The 21,678-nt window shown below is 40.7% G+C and overlaps 4 protein-coding genes across 4 annotated transcripts; 3 read left to right on the top strand and 1 right to left on the bottom strand.

Annotated features, from left to right (window-relative positions):
• Positions 1–595: 595 nt before the first annotated feature.
• Positions 596–7,937, top strand: LOC310995063 (torsin-1A-like; the record flags this gene model as incomplete). The annotated part of the gene is made up of 5 exons (XM_083983992.1): positions 596–797; positions 5,713–5,981; positions 6,071–6,246; positions 7,098–7,225; positions 7,327–7,937. The coding sequence occupies 5 exons, from the start codon at positions 596–598 to the stop codon at positions 7,569–7,571; spliced, it is 1,020 nt and encodes a 339-aa protein (XP_083840118.1). The 3' UTR covers positions 7,572–7,937.
• A 517-nt stretch (positions 7,938–8,454) lies between these two features.
• LOC310994650 (torsin-1A-like) lies at positions 8,455–11,425 on the top strand. The gene is made up of 5 exons (XM_083983418.1): positions 8,455–8,663; positions 9,710–9,978; positions 10,057–10,232; positions 10,862–10,989; positions 11,081–11,425. Exons 1-5 carry the CDS (start codon positions 8,474–8,476, stop codon positions 11,323–11,325), a joined length of 1,008 nt encoding a protein of 335 aa, XP_083839544.1. The 5' UTR covers positions 8,455–8,473; the 3' UTR covers positions 11,326–11,425.
• Positions 11,426–13,376: 1,951 nt separating this feature from the next.
• LOC310994649 (torsin-1A-like) lies at positions 13,377–16,185 on the top strand. The gene is made up of 5 exons (XM_083983417.1): positions 13,377–13,671; positions 14,854–15,122; positions 15,206–15,381; positions 15,666–15,793; positions 15,889–16,185. Exons 1-5 carry the CDS (start codon positions 13,431–13,433, stop codon positions 16,131–16,133), a joined length of 1,059 nt encoding a protein of 352 aa, XP_083839543.1. The 5' UTR covers positions 13,377–13,430; the 3' UTR covers positions 16,134–16,185.
• A 1,058-nt stretch (positions 16,186–17,243) lies between these two features.
• On the bottom strand, positions 17,244–21,429 carry nsa2 (NSA2 ribosome biogenesis homolog). Its single transcript, XM_083983165.1, has 6 exons — positions 21,281–21,429; positions 20,205–20,392; positions 19,952–20,102; positions 19,675–19,854; positions 18,458–18,650; positions 17,244–17,546 (listed from the first exon to the last, which is right to left on the bottom strand). The coding sequence occupies exons 1-6, from the start codon at positions 21,281–21,283 to the stop codon at positions 17,479–17,481; spliced, it is 783 nt and encodes a 260-aa protein (XP_083839291.1). The 5' UTR covers positions 21,284–21,429; the 3' UTR covers positions 17,244–17,478.
• Positions 21,430–21,678: the final 249 nt, after the last annotated feature.

Below are 21,678 nucleotides of genomic sequence, written 5' to 3'. Positions count from 1 at the left end.
AGACAGAGCTCCGTGTGTGTGTGCGTGTCTCAGACGTTTGATTGACAGATGACGGATCCAATACCAGTGGCTGATGAATCGTGTACAGGCTGACGTATAATCCGTGCGCCTGCATTATCCAATGCGGAAAAAAAATACACACTTTCATCCCGGATTTACTCAAAAATTGAATTTTGCACAAAGTTTGGCCTACATCGTCTGAAAGGTGAGTTATCATATTAATTTTATGATGCAGAGTGGGCTCAAATTCAATTTTCTTTTCTGTACACCTTTAAGGAACACTTCCTTCAAGAGACCTCAACACTTTAAAGAAACCAGGCATCTTTCTCAGCTTCTCATATATGTGACAGCCAGGTCAGTAGAAACTAAAAAGACAGGAACAAAACCACCACCAGTTTGACATTCATCATCCTTCAGTCAAACTGGCAACAAAAGCAGGAAACCTCTACTGCATGGGGCTGTGTCAAGTCCAGTGGATCAGATTGGAGCAGCTTCAGCTTCTTACCCTGTGGCGCCACCTTCAGGAGAAACTCTGCAAGCAACTTCATCTCTCCTCTCTCAATAGGTTTCGGTTTCTATTAACAGTGAAATGAAGATGAAGCCGATGGAGGGTCACGTCTTTCTCGTTGGGACGATGCTGCTGCTGTTGCTGTACTCTGGTCAGACTGGAGCACTGTTTGATCCCATCACCGGAGCTGTCATAGTGGCGGGGGCGGCGGCTACGGGATTGAGCCCTTTGGTTTACTGTCACTTCAAGGAGTGCTGTCGACCGGACTGGGTCTCCTTCAAGTCTGCAGGTAAGAACACCTGTCGCCCATTGACAAAGACACACACATACCCCAGCTCCAAACACGGCATATTTCAGTTCACTGAGCTTTATATCAATCTTTTTTAAATTAACACGAAGGACAGATAAATACAATCAACATCAAAGACAGTTTGTTTTAAATCTTTGATAAAGTTCATTGACTTATATTTGTATATATTTGGGCGGTACAGTAAACATAGTTCCCTCCCACAAAAGTCACCGCGGTAAAGTGAGCCGCTGTTTGCGAGATAGTGGTAAAGTGAGCCGCTGTTTGATTTTCGTTGGGCGCGTGCTACAGTAAATACGGTAGGCACGGTTCTCGAGCAAAGTGAAGGTCCTGAAAGATACATAAAGCCTATGTGCTTTTACTGGAGAAATGTGGAGGAAAATCACTTACAAGATTAATCAACTTTTTAGTTATATTTCACTGCCGTAAAGGGGAGAAAAATCACCTTTCATCGACATTTTACTGTAGAAATGTGGAGAAAAATTAATTCAAAACGACCCCTATAATAAAAGCCATTTACTGTATGCTGACCTTTGACCTTACCTCACACCAATTCCTTCATAGGTGTCTTACTCATTTCTTTTGCATACTGTTCCTGGGGTCTTATTCTACTTCTGATATCATTTTGGTGACATTCTACTGTAGAAATGTGGAGAAAGATAACCTTAAAGTCACCCCTATAATAAAAGCCATTTACTGTATGCTGACCTTTGACCTTACCTCACACCAATTCCTTCATAGGTGTCTTCCTCATTTCTTTTGCATACTGTTCCTGGGGTCTTATTCTACTTCTGATATCATTTTGGTGGCATTCTACTGTAGAAATGTGGAGAAAAATAACCTTAAAGTCACCCCTATAATAAAACCCAGTTACAGTATGCTGACCTTTGACCTTACGTCACATCAATTCCTTCATAGGTGTCTTCCTAATTTCTTTTGAATATTGTTCCTGACATCTCACTCTACTTCTGGTATCATTTTGGTGGCATTTTACTGTAGAAATTTGGAGAAAAATCATTTAAAAAAAACCCACCCATAATGACTTAACCCCATTTACAGTATGCTGACGTTTGACCTTACGTCACATCAATTCATTCATAGGTGTGTTCCTCATTTCTTTTGAATATTGTTCCTGACATCTCACTCTACTTCTGGTATAATTTTGGTGGCATTCTACTGTAGAAATGTGGAGAAAAATAACCTTAAAGTCACCCCTATAATAAAACCCATTTACAGTATGCTGACCTTTGACCTTACCTCACACCAATTCCTTCATAGGTGTGTTCCTCATCTCTTTTGCATACTGTTCCTGGGGTCTTATTCTACTTCTGATATCATTTTGGTGGCATTCTACTGTAGAAATGTGGAGAAAAATAACCTTAAAGTCACCCCTATAATTAAACCCATTTACAGTATGTTGACCTTTGACCTTACGTCAGATCAATTCCTTCATAGGTGTGTTCTTCATTTCTTTTGAATATTGTTCCTGACATCTCACTCTACTTCTGGTATCATTTTGGTGGCATTCTACTGTAGAAATGTGGAGAAAAATAACCTTAAAGTCACCCCTATAATAAAACCCATTTACAGTATGCTGACCTTTGACCTTACGTCAGATCAATTCCTTCATAGGTGTGTTCCTCATTTCTTTTGCATATTGTTCCTGATGTCTCACTCTACCTCTGGTACAATTTTGGTAAAATTTTACTGCAGATTTTTTTTTGCATAGTGTGCAAATGTGGGGAGAAATCACCTTAAAACCAGCCCCAAAATGTGTGAACTTCATTTTGCTGAGTTTGACCTTATCAGCAGGGGACACTGTTGTGACCATGAAAGAAACATTCAACACAATTGTTTCACACATCTTCATCCTACCCCCACACATCGGGGTGGAATTTATTAGAAGGAAAGGTAGAAAGTGAATGATTTACAGTAAGATGCTTTGACAAAAAACACTGCCTTTGAGTCAGGGTTAAAACTGTAAACACGTGGACCGACAGTGCATAAGCCAGCCTGCAAGGATGCCACAGACATGAACATTTTTAAGATGGCCACCAACAATATTCAGGAATACACAGAGACTGTCAGTGGGGTGGTGTACGTCCATCTGTGGTCCCACGAGAAATTTGAATTTAGGAAAAGACTAGGTGTGTGTGTGTGTGTGTGTGTGTGTGTGTGTGTGTGTGTGTGTGTGTGTGTGTGTGTGTGTGTGTGTGTGTGTGTGTGTAAAGGTACTTTATTTGTCACATATACAGCTAGTACAGTGAAATTCTTTCTCTGCATTTAACCCATCCCTGAGGAGCAGTGGGCAGCCACGGTGCAGCGCCCGGGGACCAACTCCAGATTATGAGCCAGTGCCTTTGGTCAGGGGCACTGACTGGAGGATTAACCTAGCCGACATGTTTTTAGTGGTGGGGGAAACCGGAGCACCCGGAGGAAACCCACACAGACACGGGGAGAACATGCAAACTGGGACCTGGGCGGCCGGGGATTCGAACCCAGGACTTTCTTGCTGTGAGGCAACAGTGCTAACCACTGTGCCACCGTGCTAACTGTGTGTGTGTGTGTGTGTGTGTGTGTGTGTGTGTGTGTGTGTGTGTGTGTGTGTGTGTGTGTGTGTGTGTGTGTGTGTGTGTGTGTGTGGTTATTTTTCTCCACATTTCTACAGTAGAATGCCACCAAAATGATATCAGAAGTAGAATAAGACCCCAGGAACAGTATGCAAAAGAAATGAGGAAGACACCTATGAAGGAATTGGTGTGAGGTAAGGTCAAAGGTCAGCATACTGTAAATGGGTTTTATTATAGGGGTGACTTTAAGTGTAGCATCCCCGGCTAAATGATGGTCGGACTCTCAAACTGATGGTTCACAATGGTTTATTCCTTGGACCGTATTCAATGCAAACACACCGTAAGAGCTATGAAAAGAAGAAAACAAAATACAGTTACCTTTACTCTTACTTGAAATTACCTTTAACTGCCTTTATCACAAACAATCATGTAAGTTGACTCTCTTTTTATCTAATAAACTTATTGTAGACTCAAAGGTTTTACTCCATGAATTCAAACACACATTCCAACTGCTACGATTGATGCCACAGTCATGAGGGAAAACTCACACCCCAACTGAAAGACAACCTCACATAGAGTGCAACACAAAACAATATCCGACATGAAATTAGCATCTTCAACCGTTCGTTTTTAACCCAACAAACAGCCCTTTAACCTTAGCAGACCGCATTTAAAACAGACAAAATACGTCCTGTTGCATTACCAAAACAACCTACGAGTTAGCTTATAGCTTCATCTCACTTCAATACAGACCGACACGGCAGCTCGCCGATGCTAATAGTAGCTACCGCTAACCACAATACGTTTTATGCATGAAAATATCCACGGCAACCAAACTCGAGCCGGACATAAATATAGCATGAAATGGTAACAAAACAAACCTTGTGCCCCTTATTAGCCAGGTGCTAGGGCATTTCATGTGGGTTAGGCACACTTTGCTTGCTTTTAGCATTGAAGACACTCTTTTAGCCTTGCAGACACACTTTTCCTACTGCCGGTAAACTCCGAAGCACCGGATGTGTACGAGGTCTCAGCGAGACGCTTTCAAAATAAAAGCACTGAATATCCGTCTGCTTAATGTATAAAAAATAAAAGCCTGGCTTTAAAGTATGTTACTAAGTAAACATAAAAACACATTTATAAAAATACTATGCTCATATTAAAGGTCATTTACATTAAGGTTATTTTTCTCCAAATTTCTACAGTAGAATGCCACCAAAATGATATCAGAAGTAGAATAAGACCCCAGGAACAGTATGCAAAAGAAATGAGGAGCACACCTATGAAGGAATTGATGTGACGTAAGGTCAAAGGTCAGCATACTGTAACTGGGTTTTATTATAGGGGTGACTTTAAGGTTATTTTTCTCCACATTTCTACAGTAGAATGCCACCAAAATGATATCAGAAGTAGAATAAGACCACAGGAACAGTATGCAAAAGAAATGAGTAAGACACCTATGAAGGAATTGGTGTGAGGTAAGGTCAAAGGTCAGCATACAGTAAATGGCTTTTATTATAGGGGTCGTTTTAAATTAATTTTTCTCCACATTTCTACAGTAAAATGTCGATGAAAGGTGATTTTTCTCCGCTTTACGGCAGTGAAATATAACTAAAAAGTTGATTAATCTTGTAAGTGATTTTCCTCCACATTTCTCCAGTAAAAGCACATAGGCTTTATGTATCTTTCAGGACCTTCACTTTGCTCGAGAACCGTGCCTACCGTATTTACTGTAGCACGCGCCCAACGAAAATCAAACAGCGGCTCACTTTACCACTATCTCGCAAACAGCGGCTCACTTTACCGCGGTCAAAAGTCAGCAGTGCAGTTCATTTGTGTTATGCAATTTAAACTTTATGTCTTTATGACTTTATGTGATAGGAAAGGAGAAGTAGCCACCATCTCATTTTCAAGGGAGTCCTTATTACCAACATAAATACAACTTAATAACTATTATGTATGTATGTATGTATGTATGTATGTATGTATGTATGTATGTAAATATATTGTTAGTAATTGTAATAGTAACAGTAAATTGCACTTTTCAGTATACTGTAAGTGTGCCATGTGAATCAAATGCAAACATCAACGCAAATCACATGCACAATGCAAATGAGGTTAAAAGAACCCACTAACCCTCAAACAAACAAAGGCCATTTGGTTTTAAACCCTTGCAGCAGAATGGACCATGAATATTCTTGTTTTGTTTTTTGGACACTGTATAACTGAAATACAACCACTTCCTGTTTCTCAACTTCACCACACCAGCATCCATGCATGAACATGATGAAGGTTCATCATCAATCCTGTTGACTCTCTGTTCCCAGGCCTGAAGAATGACCTGCACAACCGACTGTTCGGGCAGCACATTGCGTCACGCATCGTGTTTAAGGCCGTGAATGGATTCATGAACAGCGACAACCCGAGTAAACCTCTGGTTCTGTCTCTGCACGGACCGTCCGGCACAGGGAAGAACTACATTGGGAAACTGATCGCTGACAACATTTACAAGAAGGGGAGGGAAAGCAGCTACTTTCACCTTTTCTCAGCCACACATCACTTCCCACATCCACAGGAACATCTTCACACCTACAAGGTACAAACAGAGCACAAACAACCTTCACCTGAAACACACTGACTTGGTTCTGTTTGGATAACTGTACATTTTCTCCTGTTCCTTCTCAGTCTCAGTTGAAGCAGTGGATCAAAGAAGGCGTCTCCAAATGTGAACGCTCCATGTTCATCTTTGACGAGGTGGATAAGATGCATCCTGAGCTGATCAATAGCATCATTCCATACCTGGACCACTATGTAAAGCTGGATGGAGTTTCTTATCGGAAATCCATCTTCATCTTCCTCAGGTGAGAAGCTGAGTGGATTCATGTGGGTTTGAATCAGAGCTGTTCTGTAGAAATGAATGAAATCACTTGTTTCGTTAAAGGGACATTGTGTAACTTCTCCTGTCATCTATTCACAAAAATCGATTATTTTGTTCAAAAGTCTGTTTTTCATTAACCAGTAATCCCCCCCATCAACAAACTGAAGTGTTCCTTTCAGCTCTGAATGAGCCGTTCATATCATTCATATCTCCATGGAGCGGGTAAGCTCGGTGCTGGCTGCCATGTGGTGTTGCCATGTTTTTACGTTCAGTGGCAGCGTGACGGTAGGAAACCACGGAAACTCAGCGGAGACACCGGAGCTGTAACGCAGTGAGGAGGAATGGAGCGTTACACTGATGCTGCATTCACCTGCAGTCAGGCAGACGGCCGTCGCTAACAAACCAGATGTCATTTTAGTCACAGAAGTCCAGAGAAAGCCAGTAAAACATGGGTCAGGTCAACAATACGACATCACCATGACAACATATTGTCACGTGTATTGTTTGGCCTCGTGCTGACGGACCACTTGTTTACATAGAGGCTTGTTTATGCCGTTACGTGCAGCGGCTGTCATCCGTCTGCCGTCTGCCCAATTTCACGTGAATGCAGCATGAAAAATACAATTGAGTTGCTTGCGATATACAACCGTAACGCTAGATGGGAGTAATTCCTACACAATGGGTTCATCTTAACAGCAAGTCCTGAGGAGGAAAAACAGTTTAGTGAGGATGTAGCAACAAACAACATAGACTTATGACACTTACATCTGTACTTTTATTGATTTTATGATAGATTCTAACATGTTGTCTCTTTTTTTTTTTTTTTCTTCATAGCAACGCAGGGCAGAACTTTATCACAGAGAAGGCATTAGATTTCTGGAGAGCGGGACAAAAGCGAGAGGAGATCGAGTACAAACACCTGGAACTGTCTCTGTCTCAGTCGCTGTTCAACGACAAAAACAGTGAGGATAAAATTGATGTGAAATTCTGTAGTGTCGTCATCTTCAGAAAGAGAAAAAGAAACATCTTTGGAGTCTTTTAATATATGAATTTCTCTCTGCAGCCGGCTTTTATCATTCAAGTTTGATCGACAAGAACATGGCGGACTTCTTCGTCCCGTTCCTGCCTCTGGAGTACGGACACGTCGTCCAGTGCGTCTTGGCCGAGATGAAAACCAAAAGACTTCCACCAAACCAGGAGGTGGCAGAGGCACTGGCCAAAGATTTAACTGATTATCCAAAATCTGAACAGATCTTCTCCAGGAACGGCTGCAAGACCGTAGCATCCAAGCTGCACTTCTACCTCTAAGGTCGACACCAGTCAAGTTACTAGATAACAGCACTGGAATATTATCAACTATTACTGAATAAGTGGTTTGATCTCAGCTTTTTATATTACAATGAAGAGTTTCTAGGGTGTTTTTAATTTTTAATCTCTATTCTACGTACAAGTACTTAATGTAGAGCACATTTCCTAATCTTATCTATCGCAGTTTTTTATCACGTCTGTATTAGAATCAACATTTGCAGGATGTTTTTTAATACTGAGGAATATTGAAATATCCAGATGTAAATTTACTTCATAGAATTACAAAATATTTGATCTGTTAGTTTCTTGAATTGTTTTTTTTTTTTATCTGACTGGAGAACAACCAAGAAAATACATAAATAAAATCTCAGCTTCTATTTGTGTCACTCTCTAGTAGTAATACCTATATTCCATTGTTTATCTCACCAGCCTGTCACATGTTTGTCTTTTCTCTCATCAACTAAACTGTGGTTAATTATATTGTTAAAGTTACTGTCTGTAAATATTAAGGAACACTTCCTTCAAGAGACCTCAACACTTTAAAGAAACCAAGCATCTTGCTCAGCTTCTCATATATGTGACAGCCAGGTCAGAAGAAACTAAAAAGACAGGAACAAAACCACCATCAGTTTGATATTCATCATCCTTCAGTCATATTGGCACCAAACATCAGGGAACCTCTACCAAAGACGGTTTGAGTATCTTTGCCTCTACTGCATGGGGCTGTGTCAAGTCCAGTTATCAGGTTGGAGCAGCTTCAGCTTCTTACCCTGTGGCGCCACCTTCAGGAGGAACTCTGCTAGAGACACAGCCAGGTAAAGTTCCTCTCCTCTCCATTGGTTTCGGTTTCCGTTTCCAGGAGTTATTTGGGGGAGTGAGCGTGAAGGCGACCTCAGATCGAGATGAAGCCGATGAAGAGACACGTCTTTCTCCTGGGGCTGCTGCTGCTGCACTCCGGTCCGACCGAGGCGTGTGTTGATCCCATCAGCGCAGCGGTCGGAGTGGTCAGCGGAGCGTTGGGAATGGCCGGAGTGGGGTATTTTTTGACGAGGTCCGCACCTAATCCAGACAGGGTCTCTTTCAATTCTACGGGTAACAACACCACATATGACATATTTCAATTCATCGAGTTTTGTTAGTTTTTTTTTTTAATAAATTATTATTATTAGCCTATTATTTAAAACGAAGAAGGTCAAAGGAACAATAAACTTCAAAGATATGATAACGCGAAAAACATTTTAATTATATTATATTAAAACTAATCAAATAAACTATTATATATGGATAATAATAATACCAGAGATGGGATCAAGTCATGCGTGCAATCAAGTCCCAGCTCATTTTTTCTTGGGTAAGTCAAGTCACCTCATTGTTGCAATCTTACCTACAGCATCTGGGCTTAATACAGAGAAAAGACGAGATAGGCCTACTGCACCTGTCAATTAATCTAAGCTGTTCAAAAAGTATTACTTGCTTGTAAAAACACGTATTTTGTTGTGTTTTAAAACTATTTCTACATAATTTAGCCTACTAATTTAAACTCATATTCACTTGATTTATAGTTGGACTGCATTTTAAAACCATATCTACTTCATTTACCCAGTTTTAATGGATAGTTTATGTAGGCTAAGTGACTTCATTACTGATTTTTGTCTGTCAGTATGTTAACTTTTTCAGCAGTTTATTTGTTTTTCACTGCATGAGGAAACGTAGGTCTAAAGTTCAGTGCAGGGCAGGCTGTTCCCTGCCAATTGTTTTTGTCCTCTTTATTAAGACCAGATACTGCAGGTAAGATTGTAATAATAAGGCAACTTGACTTGACAAAGAAAAAAATGACTTGGACTTGCATGTGTGACATGATCCCATCTCTTAAGACCTTAAATCAATCCCTTGGTGTCTGTCTCGTAATCCTGACTGGGTCTATCTGAAACATGACACCTGTTAAATGGTGAAATATTAAAATCCACAGTCACAGAATTCAATTTTTTAGTTTTTTTGGACCAATTTTGGGGCAGATCAGACAATGTAGGCTGTAACAGAGTTACAACAAATTCCTGTCATGAAATTCACCAAATCATCATGGACACACAGTTCCACGTCCCCAATAAAACACCTGTCATGTAACTCTCTGTTCCCAGGCCTGGAGAATGACCTGCACAACCGACTGTTTGGGCAGCACATTGCGTCACACATCGTGTTTAAGGCCGTCAACGGATTCATGAGCAACGACAACCCAGACAAACCTCTGGTTCTGTCTCTGCACGGACCAACCGGCACAGGGAAGAACTTCATCAGTAAACTGATCGCTGACAACATTTACAAGAAGGGAATGGACAGCAGCTTTTTTCACCTTTTCTCAGCCACACATCACTTCCCACATCCACAGGAACATCTTCACACCTACAAGGTACAAACAACCTTCATCTGAAACACAATGACTTGGTTCTGTTTGGATAACTGTACATTTTCTCCTGTTCCTTCTCAGTCTCAGTTGAAGCAGTGGATCAAAGAAGGTGTCATGAAATGTGAACGCTCCATGTTCGTCTTTGACGAGGTGGATAAGATGCATCCTGAGCTGATCGACAGCATCAGCCCGTATCTGGACCACTACGCAAACCTGGATGGAGTTTCTTATCGGAAATCCATCTTCATCTTCCTCAGGTGAGAAGCTCAGTGGATTCCTGTGGGTTTGGGTTCAAGCTTGGTCAGAACTGTTCTGTGGCCCTCTGGGAAAAATGGAGTACCTATATTACAAGAAGAGGTGATAACCAGCCTGAATGCTTTGCATATCCTGGTTTCAAGAACGACTATGACCATATTGCTGTAATGTATGCGACATATGACCTACTCGCAACCCCACGGTTCCCCCATGTTGTGTTCACGAGTGTTCATATGTATGTGTGCATTTGTATATGAATATGTAGATGATTATTTAGTCATATGGGTGTAAGCGAACTTGTGTAGGCCTACTCGAGATATCACGTGTACAGATATATATGTGCATACTGTATGCTTTTGTTTTTTCTTTTTGATGTTTCTTTTGTGTTTATAAGGGCACAACGTGGCAAGCATTTGTACTATTTAGCCACATCATATTGTAGCCATACCTATTTTTGTCTATTACACTGCAAAAAAACGTGAAAAATAAAGTTTAAAAAAAAAAAGAACTGTTCTGTGGAAATGAAAAGTTTTACTTGAAATAATCAGTCAGATAAGTCAGTAATATGACTCAAACACTCAGCAACGTTTCAAAAAACTCTTAACACGTTGTCTTTTATTTTTCTTCATAGCAACGCAGGAGGGGACGTCATTACAGAGAGAGCTTTAGATTTCTGGATATCGGGACAAAAGCGAGAGGAGACCGAGTACAAACATCTGGAAGCGTCTCTGACTGAGTCACTGTTCAACGATAAAAACAGTGAGGATAAATCACTGAAATCCTCGTCTTTGAGAAACCAGCTTCAGAGAAAATGTTTTCTTTTTTTTAACATGTGAATTTCTTCCTCTAGGCGGCTTTTTTCGTTCAAATTTGATCTACAAGAACATGGTGGACTCACTCGTCCCGTTCCTGCCTCTGGAGCGCAGACACGTCGTTCAGTGCGTCTTGGCCGAGATGAGTAACAAAGGACTTCGGCCAAACTTGGACGTGGCAGAGAAACTGGCCAAAGATTTAACCTATTATCCCAAAACTAAAAAACTTTTCTCTAGCAAGGGCTGCAAGACTGTCGGGGCCAAGCTGCACTTCTACTTATAAGGCCCATTTATTTGTCAAATTGTTGTTTTATCTGTCTGAAGCTGCTCTGCTGTTAACAGGACCAGGAACACACATAACAAATAAAATCTTTACTGTTTGAGTCACCTTTTACTAGTGATACTGATGTGCTACGTTTCCTCTCACCAGCCTGTCACATGTTTATGTTTTCTGTCAAAACGATGGTTAAATACATTTTCAAAGTTGTCGTCAGTAAATATTAAAGCAGTACTAAAGAACTTTCAGTTTTGGTTGAGTTTGGCGGCGCCTGTGGACCAAAGCGGTAGTGTTTTGCCTGAAGGAAGACTCCATTTCCCATGAACACTAGCGTGAAGCCCTGTAAATATCCTGCATTAAAATTAACAAAAGACATCAAAACTAAGTTTCTGTTTCCAGTGGATCATTTCAAAGTGAAAACACAAACATAATCCATTGCTAAAGTGCTGTTTTGCCTGTTCCCTCCTTGTTGTGACTCGCAAAAGTGAAAGTGAAGGAAGACTCCATTTCCCATGAACACTAGCGTGAGAGCAGGGTTCCTACCATGCTCCTCAAAGCTGCTTAGTGCCAGAGAAAGAGATACAGACCCCCTCAGGCCATGACAGAGGTGTCATTCAACTTGTTGTAAGTCGATGTATCATCACAAAAGTTATGAAAATATTTTATGAAGGTTGAAAAGTTCCTTAGTGTCGCTTTAAAGCAGAAGTAAGCGGAATATTTGTGTTAATATAAGTCTTAAATAGTTATATCTTCCGACAGCAATCACTTACATAGAGTGTTTGGTCTAAAACACGGGTCTGTCAGTCACTCTGCTCTGCTGTTAGCCGAGGAGAAAACTTTCCTTGTATCCTACAACCTTTATCCAATGAGGAGAGAGAACGGCATAAAGGGGCGGTCCTCTCTGTGTGTGCAGCCAAGGGATGCGCGTGAATGTGGTGACGTAGGGACAAGGACCAATAGATCCATGACGAGGGCGGGGACTGCTAACTCCATCGGCTGACAAGAAGTTAGCCAAAACGACCGGATCTCTTACTTCTGCTTTAAAGAAATCAGAATCAGAATCTGCTTTATTGGCCAGTATGTTTACACACACACAGGAACTTGACGACATATACAAAATAATCAAAATATGTACAAATAAAATGTATAAATATAAACCAAGCAACATCTGAGCTTCTCATGTGACAGGTCAGTAGAAACTAAAAAGACAGGAACAAAACCATCATCCATTTGACATTGATCATCCTTAAAGGGATAGTAGCATTTTTTTTAAAGTGGGGTTGTATGATCTACAAATAGCCCCTAAGTACTTTAATTGCAGTAGAAGACTCTCTGCACTCCTCCCGTTAGCAACGCCAGCCCATAGCCCTGCCCAGAGATTTACAACATACATTGTTGTGAATGGACCCAAAGAAACTGCCTATTTTCGTGGCCTAAAAGAGGTTTTACCTGAAAAAAAAACACAGTTCTATTGTTCGCTATAATATAATTTTTTCCAGCCCCTCAAAGTGCAGGAAAAACGCAGTTTTTATTTGGACCTAACCAACTGCTGATCGGCGGGCGCTAACCCTGGGCAGAGGGATACGTGAGTTGGTTAGGTCCAAATAAAAACTGTGTTTTTCCTGCACTTTGAAGGGCTGTAAAAAAATTTATTATAGTGAACAATGGAACTGTGTATTTATTTTCACGTAAAACCTCTTTTAGGCCGCGAAAATAGGCTGTTTCTTTGGGTCCATTCACAACAATGTATGTTGTAAATCTCTGGGCAGGGCTATGGGCTGGCGTTGCTAACGGGAGGAGTGTAGAGAGTCTTCTACTGCAATTAAAGTACTTAGGGGCTATTTGTAGATCATACAACCCCACTTTTTAAAAAAAATGCTACTATCCCTTTAACATGGCATCATACATCAGGAAACCTCTGCTGCTTGAGCTGTGTGAAGTCCAGTGGATCAGGTTCAGCTTCTTACCCTGTGGCGCCACCTTCAGGAGGAACACAGCCAGGTAAGTTCAACTGGTAGTTTCCTCTCCTCTCTTTATTGGTTTCGGTTTCTGTTTACAGGTCAGGAGTTATTTGCGGGGTGAGAGTGGAAGTTAGGCGACCTTAGATCGAGATGAAGCCGATGAAGAGATACGTCGTCTTTCTCCTGGGGCTGCTGCTGCTGCTGCTGCGCTCCGGTCCGACCGAGGTGTTTGTTGATCCCTTCAACGCAGCGGTCGCAGCGGCCCAAACGTTGGCAGCGGCCGGAGTGGCGTATTTGTGGACATGGTACACACCCGACAGCCCTGGACAATCACTTGACTTCCGTCTACCTGAAATTTTTAATCCAGACGAGGTCTCTTTCAGTTCTACGGGTAACAACACCACATATGACATATTTTAATTCATTGAGCTTTATAGGTTTTTATTATTATTATTATTATTATTATTATTATTATTATTATTATTATTATTATTATTATTACGATTATGGTTATTATTATCATCATTATTATTATTATGATGATTTAAAACTAAGGTCAAATGAACAATAAACGTCAAATATAGTTTTATATTTGATAACGCGAAATACATTTTCATTCTATTCTATTCAAACTAATCAAATAAACTATGATATATGGATAATAATAGTTATAATAATACCAGAGATGGGATCAAGTCATAGCTGCAAGACTCAAGTCCCAGCTCATTTTTTCTTGAGTAAGTCAAGTCACCTCATTGTTGCAATCTTACCTACAGCATCTGGGCTTAATACAGAGAAAAGACGAGATACTGTACCTGTCAATTAATCTAAGCTGTTTAAAAAGTATTACTTGCTTGTAAAAACACTGTTTTTGTTTAGAATTACTAAAAAAAAAAAAAACTTAATTTGTTGTGTTTTAAAACTATTACTACATAATTTAATTTTTAAAACTCATATTTACTTAATTTATAGTTTGACTGCATTTTAAAACCATATTTATTTACCCAGTTTTAATGGATAGCTTATGTAGGATAAGTCACTTTATATACTATTTTTGTCTGTCAGTATCCGTTTATCACCCTGCAATGTTAACTTTAACAGTTTATTTGTTTTTCACTGCATGAGGAAATGTAGGTCTAGGTCTAAAGTTCAATGCAGGGCAGGCTGTTCCCTGCTAATTGTTTTTGTCCTCTTTATGAAGACCAGATACTACAGGTAAGATGGTAATAATAAGGCGACTTGACTTGACCAAGAAAAAAATGACTTGGACTTGCTTGAGACTTGCATGTGTGACTTGATCCAGTCTCTTAAGACGTTAAATCAATCCCCCGGTGTCTGTCTCGTTTCATCTGAAACATGACACCTGTTAGGCTACATGGTGAAATATTAAAATCCACAGTCACAGTGTTCAATTTTTTTAGTTTTTTTGGACCAATTTTGGGGCAGATCAGACAATGTAGGCTGTAACAGAGTTACAACAACTTCCTGTTGTGAAATTCACCAAATCACTGTGGATTTGACAGTTCCACGTCCCCAATAAAACATATCATGTCATGTGATTCTCTGTTCCCAGGCCTGGAGCATGACCTGCACAACCGACTGTTCGGGCAGCACATTGCGTCACACATTGTATTTAAAGCCGTGAACGGATTCATGAGCAACGACAACCCAGACAAACCTCTGGTTCTGTCTCTGCACGGACCGACCGGCACGGGGAAGAACTTCATCAGTAAACTGATCGCTGACAACATTTACAAGAAGGGAATGGACAGCAACTTTGTTCGTCTTTTCTCACCCACACATCACTTCCCACATCCACAGGAACATCTTCACACCTACAAGGTACAAACAACCTTCACCTGAAACATAGTGACTTGGTTCTGTTTGGATAACTGTAGCCTATATTTTCTCCTGTTCCTCCTCAGTCTCAGTTGAAGAAGTGGATCAAAGAAGGTGTCATGAAATGTGAACGCTCCATGTTCATCTTTGACGAGGTGGATAAGATGCATCCTGAACTGATCGACAGCATCAGCCCGTATCTGGACCACTACGCAAACCTGGATGGAGTTTCTTATCGGAAATCCATCTTCATCTTCCTCAGGTGAGAAGCTGAAGCTGAGTGGATTCATGTGGGTTTGAATCAGAGCGAACGGTAGAGTTTTACTTGAAATAATCATTCAGATAAGGACCCCATCCAGTAATTTTTTCAAAAAGAGTTTCAAAAACTCTTGTCTTTTCAACAGCAAGTCCTGAGAAGAAAAAACAGTTCAGTGAAGATGTAGCACAAAAAAACATCTGTACTTTTATTCTGTTTTATTTTATTTTTTCATCAGTTAAAATCAGTGTTGAATTTTCTAACATGTTGTCTTTTATTTTTCCTCATAGTAACGCAGGAGGGGACATCATAACAGAGAAGACTTTAGATTTCTGGAAAGCAGAACGAAAACGAGAGGAGATCGAGTACAAACATCTGGAAGAGTCTCTGACTCAGTCACTGTTCAATAACAAAAACAGTGAGGATAAATCAATGAAATTCTGTTGTCATGATCAATAAGAAACCAGCTTCAGAGAGAAATCTTTTTTTTAACATGTGAATTTCTCCCTGCAGGCGGCTTCTATCATTCAAGTTTGATCGACAAGAACATGGTGGACTCACTCGTCCCATTCCTGCCTCTGGAGTACGAACACGTCGTTCAGTGCGTCTTGGCCGAGATGAGAAATGAAGGACTTTTGCCAAACCAGGAAGTGGCAGAGAAACTGGCCAAAGATTTAACTTATTATCCCAAGATTGAAAAAGCTTTCTCTAGCAACGGCTGCAAGACTGTCGGGGCCAAGCTGCACTTCTACCTCTAAGGTTTTTTTTTATGACTGAAGCTATAATCTTGGGAACACATAACAAATAAAACATTAAAGCAGAAGTAAGTGATATATTTGTGTTAATATAAGTCTTAAATAGTTATATCTTCCGACAGCAATCACTTACATAGAGTGTTTGGTCTGAAACACGGGTCTGTCAGTCACTCTGCTCTGCTCTGAGCCGAAGAGAAAACATTTATCGTATCCTACAGTTTTTATCCAATGAGGAGAGAGAACGGCATGCAGGGCTGTGTGTGCAGCCAAGGGACGCCGTGAATGTGGTGACGTAGGGACGAGGACTGTTATGGTGCGTTCAAGGAAACTCGTATTTTTCCGACGGTGAAGTCGTACCAGTTCGATCTGATACGACTTCACCGGTCGGAAGTTACGAGTGGCCGTTATAGTGACTTTCACCGGTAAAACAGGTCGGAAAAACACGAGTGGGTTGCCTGGAACGCTACAAAGTCGTAAGTCGTGACTTGAAGCTGTAATTTACGGTTTCAAAAGCCTGCCTGGAACGCAGCATTAGCGAAAATGACCGGACCACTTACTTCTGCTTTAACTTTCGTTTCATTTAATTCAAGCTCCTGAAGTCCAGGAGGCGCTACAGGGTCACATTGGCTAAGGGAACCTTTAAAAAATCTTTTATCCCCAACGCTACTCACCTCCTCAATTCAACATAAGTGATGCACTAACACTGAACTGCTCTTAACTGTCTTTTTCTTTTTTTTACTCTATGTTTTAACTGTGTTTTTAACGGCATTCTCAACTGCTGTATGTTTTTAATGAGATTTTGTATCATTACGGTGAGCCGAAGGCAAATTTCCACCATGGTGGATAATAAAAATGTATTGTATTGTATTGACTTAACGGTTTAGTAGTATTATTGATGTGTTTCCTCTCACCTTGTCATATGTTTGTCTTTTCTCATAACTCAGTTAAATCATAAACTGTCTGGACATTTTTAAATGTCTTAAACTGAAGTTGTTGCAAGTAAATATTAAGGAACATTTCCTCCAGGCACTTCCAACACTTTGAGAAACCAAGCAACATCTCAGTTTCTCACATGACCTGTCAGTAGAAAGTAAAAACACAGGAACAAAACCATCATGTGTTGTCATATCAAGTTTATTTATATCAAGTTAATCACCTCATTAATTTTCTTCAAACATTGAACAAAACAAAAAAAAACGGTTGTGTTGCGTCCGCGTTCCTCCTTTAAAGTCCCTTGAGTTGAAGGCCTTGACGTGTTTACATCTTAGTGATCTTTGTGGAAAACGGTGACTCCTCGTGTAAACAGAGAGTCACCAGGTAGCTACAGTCTGTATGAAGGTTCAGAGTCTTAGACCAGCAGGACGGCGTTAATGCAGCCGTCATTTTCTGGGTTGTTTGTCACTTGGGCGTATTTACCTGAGAAGCAGAAGAAAATGAGTTACAACGTTATCACATATTACATTAATATGTCTACAGGACTTTTAATTATTTCACATTTTGAGACAACTTCTTCATGGAACATAGAGTCGGTCTGGATTTAAAGGGATAGTTCAACATCTTGGCAAATTGGCCCATTGCCATAATCCCTATAGTCATAGCAGTAGGTTTGTTACCTTTAATTGTTGGTGCAAGCTATTTTTAGAACAGCGGAGCAGAGCCGTGAGCTGCTCAGAGCTCCGATACGGAGGCTAATGGGATTTCTTGGTTTCCCTCATCAAACTCATCAAATACACAATCCAACAACTCCAAAACGCTCCGGTGGACAAGTTGTGACCTGCACATTCACCACGCTATGAGATAATAACACAACGTTACCACACAGAGTTGTTTTAGAGGCAAATTCATGCAAAACCGCTGATGTGCGTTGCCTTCAGGGACAGTTTTTCAGCAAGCAGTCTCTGCATTTCCCTCTAAAACAACTCTGTCTGGTAACGTTGTGTTATTATCTCATAGCGTGGTGAATGTGCAGGTCACAACTTGTCCACCAGAGCGTTTTGGAGTTGTTGGATTGTGTATTTGATGAGTTTGATGGGGGAAACCAAGAAATCCCATTAGCCTCCGTAGCGTAGCACTGAGCAGCTCACCGCTCTGCTCCACCGTTCTAAAAATAGCTTGCACCGACAATTAAAGGTAACGAACCTACTGCTATGACTATAGGGATTATGGCAATGGGCCAACTTGCCAAAATGTTGAACGATCCCTTTAAATGAAGAGACAGTCTATTCAATGTTCAGTTTTTTCACAAGAGCTTCTTTGGTGAAGCTGAATTTCTTGTTGAATGAAGTTCTTCCTGCCGTGTCCATGTACATGTAAACACACAGACTCACCCCAGACGACCTTTCCTCCTTGTGTGACCAGACCCAGCTCGCTGACGTTGACCTCTACGACCGTTCCCTTAGTGATGACGCCCAGGGAGGTGTAGAGCGGCGAGGAGGGGTTCTTCTTCACGCCGAGGATGGGGAGGCAGAACGTGGCCTTCAGCTCTGGATGTGTGACGTGAGCCTTCTTAAAACGCAAACCCTGAGGGAAGACAACAAGTCAACAGCTTTAAACCCGAGTTCATTCATCAGTTTGATGGGAGAATATGACAGATAATATGTAAAGGATTTAGTTTAGTTTTTTATTTGCACATTATATAACCTGCATAAACAATGAAAATAGTAAAATTAAACATTGTGCAGGAGAGGTAGAAGCCAAAAAAGGCTTATAAAAATACCTCCCCTATGTAAAAACAGACAGAACAGAAATTCACAACATAACAGAAAAGAAAGAAAGACAAATTAACATAGAAAAATTAAAGATACTGAATTAATAAAAAATAAAAAAAAACAAAAAAAACAGTTTACATAATGAAAAAGGGGGAAAAAATTAATTAAATTACAAATTGACAGATCCAGAAATGCTACAAATCTTAACTAAAAAATGATTTTTTTTTCCAGTTATTTTTTTAACAAAGCCAGTGTGGATATTGATTTCAGTGACGTAGGCAAGGGGGCAGTTGTCGGTCTGAGAAGTGAAGCTCACTTCCGCATTCAAAAAGCTGCAATCCCCCCGGCTGTCGCTGGGGGCTGGCTCCAGAAGGGAGCAACTCTAATTGAGCCCCATGTTAAAATAGCCGATTTTACAGCTTAAAAAAACATATTTACAGCCTGGTACATTTCATTTTTTTGGTCTCAATCGATAGTTTCTACCCCCGCACACACTCTGAGGGGGGTGAATTTTTTTTAAACTCTACAGTTTTACTGTTATTAGGTTTAAAGTTCTGGCCAATTAGGGAGCAGAACCGTTGAGTGACAGGTCCGGCGACCGCTGCTACGAGGCCAGTGGGCGGGCTCTCGGCCGGCCAACGGCCGCACCGCTCCAAATATGGCAAGTAGAATCCAACATGGCGCGGCTCAAACCCCCGTAGTAGCGGCACAAAACAGACTCCCCAAAACCAATGGGTGACGTCACGGACGCTACGTCCATTCTTTTTACAGTCTATGGACGTAGGTAGATTGTTCCATAAGGATTTCAAAATAAAAGTCTGGTAACGTGATCTTACCATTGGTCTGATGAAACGCTCATACTTTGGAGGTTTACGGGTGAAGCCGTCACCGACGAAGCAAACTTTAGTCACCATCCTCTTCCAGGCTTTCTTCTGTCTCTTTCCAGTCTTGATGACCTTCAGCACTTCTGTCTCTCCTTGGGCGCGCACCTTCGGCAGCGGCACCTCCCATTTACCCTACAGTAAACACCACCACACATATGTGTTAAGAAACTTGTTTACATACATCTATAAAACCACCGATAAATCCTTCTGCTGACAAATGAGCACTCACAGCCTTCTCTTTCCTCTTCTGTTTGATCATGTTGGAGAGGACTTTAGCTCTGGACTGTCCCTCTCTGTCCAGGAGATAAGCTGGCACTGCTCCCTCCGGTGTCTTGTCGTCGTTCTTCTGTTTCGTCCTCCTCTGTTCGTGCATTTTGATGCTGCAAAAGTAAAAAAAAAAAGAGTAAGAATCACAATTGTTTTCCAAGCCAGATGGAGAAAAAAAAGCAACAAAAGTCAGTTATTTCTGCCTCTATACTCACGTCTTCTTCATCTGGATCTTCTCTGCGTGTCTCTGTTTGTGGTAGAGTTTGGCCTTCAGACCGATCAGCTTCCTGGCCTTGTGGGACCGCTCGTGGGCCTCACGGCTCTCCTTCTTCCTTTTCTTCTCATGGTGGTCCAGGCGGTAGCCGTGCCGCTTGCGGTGCAACTCAATGTGCTCGTTCTGGGGCTGTAAAAGAAAATCCAAACACACACACAGTTTAGTTGATGTTGACCCGGAATGTAAAGGAACACAAGTTTGGTTTGATGCAGAAATTCACATTTTCTAGTCCTTACTAGTGTAAGGTAGTTGTATTATGTATTTTATGCAATTTATTTTTATGCACTTTGTTTTTACACACTCTTTTGCACCTTTTTAGCCATCAGTATTAGCAAGCATTTTTAGATCTAAGTGCTTGTTTGTTTTATCTAAGTTTCACCTCACAGGAAAACTAGGTGTATGGTGAAAAGTGCTTACCCGTTTTGCATAAAAGTTTCCAAACATGTTCAAGATATGATCATGACTTGACCGATACACTTCAATTAATTGATTAATGAAGTTGAAATATTGTATTGCCACTTGTCACATGGCTGCGTACTATTTATTTTCCTGTTTGCTATTGTTAGTTGCGACAGACATGTGATCTGCAATCCTTCAAAATCAACTGACAGCTAGATTATCACATATGGACCTAGGTCATTCAGGTCTCAATAATAAAATGTCATGTAACGTCTTGTCTAACAACCCATAATAGCCCTGCCTGAATACATCTGGATCGGGTAACGTGCAGTAAACATTGCATGTTACAGCTGAGCAGCACGTCACGTGGATGGTACACGGGTTTGACAACTTCCACAGAAAACACATTTTCAGACTTATACGACAAGTTTTACAACAAGTAGATGTCAAATATGTTACATGTAAACACTTTAAACACATAAAACTCTTCAGACACTGAGCAGAGCAGCGTCACCTCGCCACATGTCAACCACAGCTAATGCTAACACAGCATGCTAACGCGTCAAACTACGCGGCTAAAGTCAAATAACAGCAGCTTTTAAAAAGTTGTTTTCTCACCATTGTGTCTTTAAGGTGTTACGTGTTACGATGAAATCTTTGTGTGGAGGTTTCAGTTGTTACAGATGTGGGTTTTTGGTGTTTTCTTCTTGAGGCTGCGCTCCGTCTGATGTTGTTTTCACGGAGTCTGAACTTAGAGGAAGTACGTCATCAACACGCAACCGGAAGTGCTCACCGTAAATGGGAACGACACCGGTTAATTATTAATAGTTTAAGGATAAACCACACATTAAACGGCATATTAAAATATAAATTCGGTATATAATTAATTTTATGAGTTTAAACATTTATTTTAAATATTAAATACATTTCTAAATATTACGGAGACTATTTTGTTTTCATGCGCGGAACTAATAAGCCTCACTCGCTTGTTCCTGTGAATGTATTTTGGAGCTGTA

Source organism: Trachurus trachurus, assembly GCF_905171665.1.
Source record: "Trachurus trachurus genome assembly, chromosome: 12".
Classification (NCBI taxonomy): Eukaryota; Metazoa; Chordata; class Actinopteri; order Carangiformes; family Carangidae; genus Trachurus; species Trachurus trachurus.
This window is presented reverse-complemented; position numbering and strand designations above follow the sequence as displayed.